General features: G+C 41.4%; 1 protein-coding gene across 1 annotated transcript; it reads left to right on the forward strand.

Annotated features, from left to right (window-relative positions):
• The first annotated feature begins 710 nt into the window (after nucleotides 1-710).
• Nucleotides 711-5858, forward strand: TCHHL1 (trichohyalin like 1). The gene is made up of 3 exons (XM_008515419.2): nucleotides 711-909; nucleotides 1783-1938; nucleotides 2412-5858. Exons 2-3 carry the CDS (start codon nucleotides 1801-1803, stop codon nucleotides 4992-4994), a joined length of 2721 nt encoding a protein of 906 aa, XP_008513641.2. The 5' UTR covers nucleotides 711-909; nucleotides 1783-1800; the 3' UTR covers nucleotides 4995-5858.
• Nucleotides 5859-9688: the final 3830 nt, after the last annotated feature.

Below are 9688 nucleotides of genomic sequence, written 5' to 3' on the forward strand. Positions count from 1 at the left end.
AGTTTTAAAACATATTCTATTCTCTTTCTAAATGTCTAAAAAAACAACTGAATCCAAATCTCCTGTTAATTAAATATTCTGTAGTAAAATGGACCCAGATCTAGGAGGTGAAAAAACATTTGCTAGTTTAGCATCTCAGACTCACTCCTACCCGTCTTCAGCTTGATGGTTTCTCTGTCTCCTTTTCCCCTTTACAGAAAGAACACAGTAATATAGATGCTAATTTCTAAGCTCCTTGGATTATAAAAGTGCCTTTAAAGAGCAGATATCAATCGCATTTTAAAAATAGCACATCTTAGGTAAGTAAAGTTCTGCACACGCAGCAAGAGGTTTTTTTTCCTAACTCTGCCTTTGGGCACGGGGAGCAGAGCATTGAAACACTGAATCAACTGGCATCTCCAGTTTTGTCACATGGCTAAATGGGGCCTCTATTTTTAAACACATGATTGACACCCATCTGTCCGAGCTGGGTCAAATACAGTCCATCCTGTGGGCAGAGAGAGGAATCAGATGACTTCTGAAGTCCCTGCCAGCTCTATGATTTCTCAAACAGAAATGTAATTGTGTCCTTAGGTTAAAAAAATAAAAAAAGCCAACACCACCCCAAAGATCCCTCAAAACTATAACCTGCAAAAGTCAGTAAATGAAACCAGATACTCCTTCCCCTTCCTTTGGATGAGTTTGAAGCCAAGACTTAACCTAAGCTGCCCAAAGAAGGAACTAGAAATAAGGCAAGCAGACAGCAGAGAAGGAGGGGAGCCTGGGTTTGGTGGTGATGAATCAGGCGTTGGACCCGGAGGGTGTCTCCTTCCTAACTGTGCAATTAGGGAGTAGATAAAAGGTTTCAGCGCCTGCTGTCAGCTCACGGCCCGCTGCTGCACAGTCCACTTGCTCTCACTCGGGAACAAGGTAAGTCTCATAGACTATCTGCGTGAGCATACTTAGGATCTCAGCCGCTGCTCTGCTTATATGTGAGACCATGTAAGGATTTCAGAGGAAACACACTCTAAGTCGACCACTATTAATGATACTAAACTGGGAGCTCCAGCCACCCAAATGCATTTCTTACTTATGGAACTTCTTTGATCATTTTCTTTTGCAAAAAATATAAACTGTTTGTATGACATAGGCACGAATACTACTTAACAAGACATGGGCCTGTATTAAAATGGAAAATAATAGGGTCATTTAAACGATGGGTAATGAATGAAGGGTCAGGACTCTTTGTTTTACCAGTGAGTTCACTGAGCCATGTCTTCTTGGCAAAAACGTGTTGCTTCAGCCTGCACACATAGGAGTTGATTTCTTGCCATTACTTCTCTTTCCTCTAGAAGCTTTACTAACTTTAAAAGTTACACTTTCTTAAGCAGAGGAGCTAGACTGAGCCAAGGTAGGAAGAAAACAGGTGGACACTCTCAGATGAGGTTGGAAGGATTGCTCGCACTCTGTTGACATCATTTGTACATTTCAATACTTAACGTTGAGTTCTTTGCCCACCCTCTTTTGCAATAATGCTTTCTCTGAACACACGAGTGTCGCGTTTTCTGTAGGGTGGGGTGAGTGAAGTGTCTCTTCTAATACCTACCTGTGCTAGATCTGGTCTCACCACATTATCTGGTACAAAACTAAATCACCCCTAAAGTTCAGATACAATATTTTAAGATGCAGAATACGGCAGATGACGCCAGTGGAACTGGAGGAGGGACAAAGAAGGACGATCTTGGTATCTCCTTCCTGAAGCACCCGTCCCAGGAAACGAGCTTTGTTTGTTCTTTCTTACAGTCTCCTGAGTTCCTAAAGATGCCTCGACTCCTGAGAGATGTCCTCTGCGTAACTGAGACATTCCACAAGTACGCAAGGGAGGATGGTGACGAGGCAACACTGACCTGCAGAGAGCTAAGACGGCTCATCCAGGGCGAGTTTGGGGACATTCTTCAGGTGAGGTGCCCACAGAGCTGTGGAAATCTTCTCCACTTGCTCTTTCTCCTTAATCCAAGGAAGATGGGCATTAAGTGAATTTCTGCTCATTTTCCACTTGGCTACCAGCTCTTAACACTCACTAACTTTTCAACAACTTTTCTCAGTCTTAGCTCGCTACTTTGTGCAATTGCTTAGCAAATCCTATAGGGAAAAATGAAGTTTTCCTCACTGCAACTATTGCTTCAGCAAAGTAGGCTTCTGAGAGGAGTCATGAGCCAATATGCATCTAAATGCAACTCACATCTAAATGCTCCTTCTTAGCCATGATGCAAAATGGCATCCAGAATCAATCAATTTTTTTATTGTTTGGGGAAATTTCACCAGTCCCTAAGGAACAGGGTTAAAAAAAGAGGATTCTAGGGAGACATACAGACACTGAGGGCACCTGACCACATATAAATAGGCTGATTTCTCACTGTGTTTTCATGCAGCCACGTGCCATTCATGCTGTGCAGAGAAATTTGAATCTTCTGGATATTGACAGTGATGGCACCATCAGTTTTGATGAATTTGTTCTTGCAATCTTCAACTTGTTGAACTACTGTTATCTTGATATACAATCATTACTAAATTCAGAACCAAGACAAGTGTCTAAACCAGAGGAAAAGCCAGATAGTATGGATCTTCAGGCAACCAATGAAACTGGCCAGTGGACAGAGGAAACTCCACCAACTCAAGACAAAGTGCTGTTTCCTTCAGGAATAGCATCGTCAGCTCAACTCAGCCTTAATGAAAGGGGAGCAGTTGGACATAACAGGATAGACCCACAGGGAGACACTCAGACTCACAAACTGCCTATAGAAGAATTTGGGCACAGTGATCCTGAGAACCAACATCTGGAAGGAGCTGAACAGAGCCAGAAAGTGGCCCAAGATGTACCAGCAACAGGAGACAGTGGGGCCCAACTTGAGACAAATAAGCCAATGGTAGGATCAGAAATGATCAGCAGTCCCACAAAGGGGGAGGGACAGGATAAGGAGATTCCAAGGGAGGGAGATAAACCAGCCAGGGAGCAAAGTGGCACTAAGACAAGAGAGCAATTTGGAGAACATAAAGGGAAGTTGGGGACCCAAAGTTCTCCACCAAAAGAGACAACACAGAGGCCATCTGAAGATCAGGAAGCTGCAGCAGAAAAGGGTGTTAAGGAACACTCTAAAGCACAAGAACTTCCACTAGAAGGTAAAGATGAGCCCAGTTCAGAGCATGCTGACCTGCCAGAACAAGCTGCTGCCTGGGAACCATTTCAGACACAGAAATCAACTGATCCTGAGGATGATAGTAGAACAGCTGAGACTCAAGAACCAGGAAAGGATGCTGACAGGACACCACCTGAGACAAAGAATGCACTTGAACCTGAGGATGATGGTAGAACACCTGAGACCCAGGAACCACCATCACAGGAAAAAGAATATGAAAAAAAGGACCTGCCAGTCCAGGGTGATAGCAGAAATGTTTCAGAAACACCCAATGTTAGAGCTGAATGGAAAGAGGGGAGAGGTTCTGAGGCCCATGGGTCAGCAGGGCAGAAAGAAAGTGAGAGAAAATCTCAGTTACCAGTCCTGGAAGACCAAAAACAGGATGGGAAGTATCAGGAACTCCAGGCATCATCGAAAGCAAGGGATGCTGAAGAAGTTTCTAAGACACAAGAGTTAAGCTCAGAAGGAGTAGATCAGAATCATCCTGAAATTGAAGGAGCAATCACCCCAGGAGAAGAGGCAAGACACGCTGAGGAAGGCACAACAGAATCACTTGTGAGCAGCAAAAATGCCCCTGCAGCAGAAGGGACACCAGGAGTGAGAGAAAGAACACAGGAGTTGGCATCACTTGAGAACCAGTCTGGAGAAGAAAATAAGGGGGTCACCAAGACTCATGACAAGCTCATTGAAGAGGATGATGGTTACCATAGGGAGGGTCCTGAACCAACAGTCACACAGAATGATGAGGGGTATTCCAAAACCCCCAACAGCCTGACTCCAGAGGATGGTGACAACAGCTCAGAGACAAGTGACCTACCTGTGCAAGGGAATTCGCAGAGTCAAGTAGACCCACTCAGAGAGTCCATGCAAGAAAGTCACAGTGATAACCCAGATAACCAGAAACGGGTAGCACCAGGTGAGAAAAACAGAGCTCAGGAGGCAGTGGTGCTGGCAGTGAGAGGAGAGGATGACCAGCTCACCAAGGAAGGGGAACAGCCTGCCAGAGAAGAGCACAAGAGTCAGGGCTCAGGGACCAAAAGCCCAGGCCCCGCTGTGGAGCCCAGTGGACACCCAGAGGCACAGGAGTCCACAGCAGGACATGAAAACAGGAAGTCCCTGGAGACACAGATCCCAGGTGCCCTGGATGCAGACTTCACTGACCAGCTTTCCATAACACAGCTCCCTACAAAGGAAGACAGTAGAAAAGAGCAAAAGTTCCAGGGCCCAAGTACCAAAGAAGAGGAAGGTGGAGTACCAGGGACTCATGAGGCTCCAGTAAAAAGTCCAGATGAGGACAATTCAGCCTCCCCCAAGACACACCTTGAGGAAACTGCAACATTGGAGGAAGACGATGAAAGCCCCCAAGAGCTGGCAGGTGAAGGTAATGACCAACCAAATCCAGCCAAGAAAGGACATGATTCTTCAGTCCCCCAGTCAGGCCTTGAAGAGAGGACACAGAGGGACCAAGAGCCCTGTTCTGTGGAGAGGGGTGCAGTCTATTCCAGTCCACTGTATGAGTACCTGCAGGAGAAGATAACGCAGCAAACAGACATAACCCAAGAGGAGCATCAAAATCAAACTCAGACAGCCAGGGCATTGAGCCAGGGCATTGAACTCTGCCATGACCAGTCGAGTGCATCCCTCACCAGTGACAGCCAAGCATCACAGCAGCACACCAGGGAATTTCTGCCTGATGAGGATCCTACTGATGTACAGCAAACGTCAGCTCCCCAGGCCGTGGAAGATAAGCAGGGCCGCCTCAGAGAGAGGAACCAGGATCACACAGGGGTGAGAGCACCACACAGCAATGAAGCATAATCATTATCCCAGAAGCTCCAGCAACTTCATACATCTCGACATGCCACAGACTTCTTCCCTCCCAATCACCCTCAACACACACGCACACATTCAGAGACAGACTAATAGTCCTCTAAATTCCTTTCCTACATTTCTATAAGAGCAAATAATAAAGTATTCATCAGTAGGAGCTACCACCAAAGAAATATCACACCAAACAAATACAACCAGTAAAAGTTCTGTCATATGATTCTACTTCCAAGTGCTGAAATGGACTTTCTCATGAGACCATTTATCACAATTGATCTGTCACTGAAAACAGAAAAATCCCTTCCATATCTTTAGCAGATGCTAATTTCTTCAAGTGATTCATTGGCTTTTTAAAGTGTGGCAATAGGAAGTACAAGACCGCACAATATTCCCTTATAATCATAAAATATCATTGATTGATAGATGGAGATTATTATGCTTCATGACATTCCCTACACAGATTTCAAGTTTACTCTAAAATTTTATCCCTTAAAATAACTTCAGATATTACCATAACTTAAAATAATTATGAATTTCTAGCAAAACTTTCTAGGAATTCATGACTCTGCCCATTCCCAGGTGCAACTAAATCTATGCCAAGGATTCATTCATACATTTATTCATTCAACAAACTTTTATTAAATCCCACTCCTCACACAGCCCTTTCATAGTTTCTGGCTCAAATAAGCAATCAGAATAATTATGAAGGCGAGTAAGAACACAAATCTAAAGTATGTCTGATTCCATAATAAGCTCTTCTAACCACCCATCCACCAAGTCGACGAAATGTTTACCTATATGGTTTGCTGAGGACGTTGTATTAAAATTGATAATTAAATAACCTGATGATCAATATCTCTCTTTTGCTGGTTCGTTTTTTTCTTCATTCTCCATCTAGCCTTGGAGACATCAATCAGAAACAAAAACAGGGGCCGGCCTGGTGGCACAGCGGTTAAATGCGCACGTCCTGCTTCAGCGGCCCAGGGTTTGCAGGTTCGGATCCCAGGTGCAGACATGGCACCGCTTGTCAAGCCATGCTGTGGTAGGCATCCCACGTATAAATTAGAGGAAGATGGGCACGGATGCTAGCTCAGGGACAGCCTTCCTCAGCAAAAAGAGGAGGACTGGCAGCAGATGTTAGCTCAGGGCTAATCTTCCCCAAAAAAAAAAGAAACAAAAACAATCTTAGTGATTTGTGTTTTTTCAAAAGACCATAATTAAAGAATGTTGCTCGCAGAGCTTAGTAATGACCCAGGAAAGGAATGAAATAGTTATCGCATAACATTTCCTGAAGCCAAAATATCACATATTTCATTGCATTCTGCCTTCGAGGTTCAATTTTCTTCCACTTCAACTCACACCTCTTCCAGAATCTAAAATTCTCCTATATTTCCTCCCCCTCCAATATTTTCAGCCCTTTTCATTCTACTTTCAAAGATAAATGCATATCCCTACCTAAAAAATATTCTCTTAAATGAGCAAGAAACATGAGACAATTCACAAAAAAGAAAAATATATACTAGAGCATAAACTAGCAGTCCCTTTTGGCAAGCAACTTGGCAATACATATCAGGGATCATAAAAATGGCAAAGATCATGAATAACAAATTCACAAAAGAAGCTATACAGATGGCTAATAAATACATGAAATCCTCACTAGACTTCAAAAAAATGCAAATTACAAATAATTTTTTCACTTATCAAATTAGTAAAGGTTATTTCTCTGTTGTTAATAACCATACAGTGAGATTGGAGGAAGGGGGACAGGAACCCTAAAATACAGCTGATAGACATATTAAATGAGGGCAAACTTCCTGGAAGTCAATTCAATAATATGCATAAAAACATTTAAAATATTTCTCAGAGGGCCAGCCCCATGGCCTAGTGGTTAATTTCAGTGCATTCCACTTCTGTGGCCCAGGTTCACAGGTTCAGATCATGGGTGTGGACCAACACCACTTGTTAGCCATAATGTGGCGATGATCCACATATAAAAAATAGAGGAAGACTGGCACAGATGTTAGCTCAGGGCTAATCTTCCTCAGCAAAAAAAATAATTCTCAGATAGCATTATAAGGAAATAATCAGAGATGTGTGTAAAGATTCTTCTACAAAGATGTTAGTAATAGTATATTAAAGACAGCAAAAACCAGAAATAACCTAAATGTCTATCGTTATGGGAAGAATTAACTAAATCATGGTTACTAGATACTTTGGAATGCCAAAAAACATTGGAAATTATGAGGTAGGAGTCTATTTAATTAAATGAGGAAGGCTTCATAAGATACTAAGCTTTGAATGATTATAAAATGGTATGATCCCATTTAAAGATTAATAAATGGATAAATAGACAGAGTCTGAGACCAAAATCTCAACAGTAGTTATCTCTAGATAGGGCAACTGTAAGTGACATTTACTGTTTGTTTTGATATTTTCCAAATTTTCTATAATGAAAATGTGATATATTTGTAATCAGAAAACAATAAATGCTATTTTTAGTAACTAATTAATGACCTTTAACTCTATCCTCAAGAAATAATCTAAAATAGAAAAAGAATTTCTTCACAAAGATGTTCACAGCACCATTATTTATAATAATAAAAAGTAGAGAAAATCAGATTTCTAATAATAGGGGAGTAAGTTATGAAAATTATCAAGTGTCTCCTTGGTGGTTACTATATAGTTTCTAAAATATGTATTTATGAAGCATCTACAATCATATGGAGAACTTCTTATGTGGAAAAGCATGACATCATTCTGTATTTACAGCATGATATCAACTATGTTCAAAAAAATTAAATATATGTATTTATAGAGAGGAACTACATCTAAGAATCTACAATGTTGATCTCTTGATGATAGAATTATGTGACTTTTTTTTCTTCTTTCTAGATTTCTATATTTTCAACTTTCTCTGTACTGAGCATATTTTATTTATTTTCTTAATTGAAAAAATTAAAAAATTATAACAATGGTTTTTAAATGTTTTCTTCACATCCTAGCAACCGTTCAATTTTTCTCTCCTTCTTTCTGTCTTCCATTCAATTATTTTTGCCACCATCCTACAAAAATTCTTCCTTTGAAGGTGACATTGCCCTCCATCTGACAAGCCTGAAGACTCTAACTTCCATGTCTTTAGAACTCTTTGTGACAGTTGACACTGATGACTGCCTATCCTGAAATGCTCACTTTACTGGTCCTTCCCAACTCTCTCATGGATTCTTGTTACCAGTTCCCAAGATGTGGGCTCTTTCCAAGGGCTCTTCTTTTTCTAGACTTTCTCCCTCTGAGAACCCATCCTTGGCCCAAGTCACCACTATCTCTTCTACACTGATGAGCCTCAATTCACCTTGTTCAGACTTGACCATGCACTTCAATCCAGTGCATGCAAATGCTCATAACATATCACCCCTGAGATGGCCAACCACTCCCTGATAAACTGGCTTGTCTTCTCAGTTTCCCTTCTGCTATCATTCTTTCTCCCCATTCTATCAGGCTTCGAAGGCACATACTTTGCAGTTATATTTGCCTTGTCTCTTTTATTCTCCATACCTAATCCACCATAGTATCTCAATAGAGTCTTCCTTAAACCCATTTTCCAGATCCATCTTTCGTTCTCTACTTCCTATAGGACTTCATGTACCCTCCACCAAAAATACTGTCTCTCCCTCCCCTTTTACTGAATGTCCAAATCTTACCTCCCTATGGGATCCAACTCCCATGCCACTTCATTAATTCATTCCAAAATTTTTATTGAAAAGTCCATAGTAGTTCCAAATACTGCATGAGGCATTAGGGACACAGCAGTAACAAAACAAATAAGTATTCTTCCTCTTGGAGCTTGTATTCTGATGATGGAGGATAGGGACAAACGACAACAAGTGCAACAATAAATAAACAAGATAATTCCTGGTAATAAAACAAGGAGTGTGATAGAGAGAGGCAAGGGAGCAGGAAGGCAGAGGCAGGCAGGAGTGCTGCTGCAGAACACTCCTTAACACTACTTCACCTGTTCTGATGTCTACGGTAAAATGGACAAACTCCAAAGTCTTTACAAAGTCTTTTTTAAACTTTCTCTCTTGAATTATATTTATTTCTGTGCTTATCTTAGCCCTCCTCTCAGACCATAGGTTCCTTGATGGCAAGATTCACAACTTATACATCTCGCTATCCTTCATTAGCATAGAGCTTAACATCAGATGTATACTATGATTTCAAGAAATGCTTATTGAATAAATAAATGAATATCGATATCATTGCAACAGCCTCTCAGCTGGTCCCCCTGTTTCCAGTCCATTCCTCATTTAATCACTCATGAATTTTGCAAAATATTGCTCTCATCTTCTCATCTCTCTGTTCAAGACCTCTCAGTGACACCTTACACTCTCCTACGTAACCACATCAAGTCTAAACTGATCAAACTCTCTATAATCTATACCTCTAATTACAACTTACCACTAGTTTCTGCAGAAATCTTGCTGAGGCCATCAGGTTGGTCATCTAATGGTCTTTTAACCCTTACCTTGATCATTTAAATCCTACTCTACTAAGATGACAGAAACATTGTTGGGACTGAATTCCTTAAATCATTTTATTTAAACATATTTATTAAGCACTCATACATGCCAGGCACTATGGTGGGCACTGGACATGCCCTGGGCAATGGAACAGGCATGGTTCCTGCC

This window comes from Equus przewalskii, unplaced genomic scaffold (genome assembly GCF_037783145.1).
Source record: "Equus przewalskii isolate Varuska unplaced genomic scaffold, EquPr2 ChrUn-10, whole genome shotgun sequence".
NCBI lineage: Eukaryota > Metazoa > Chordata > Mammalia > Perissodactyla > Equidae > Equus > Equus przewalskii.

Coding starts and splice junctions, on each gene's coding strand:
- TCHHL1 (XM_008515419.2), top strand. CDS start 1,801: ATGCCTCGACTCCTGAGAGATGTCCTCTGCGTAACTGAGACATTCCAC. Junction 1,939..2,411: donor AGTTTGGGGACATTCTTCAG/GTGAGGTGCCCA, acceptor GTTTTCATGCAG/CCACGTGCCATTCATGCTGT.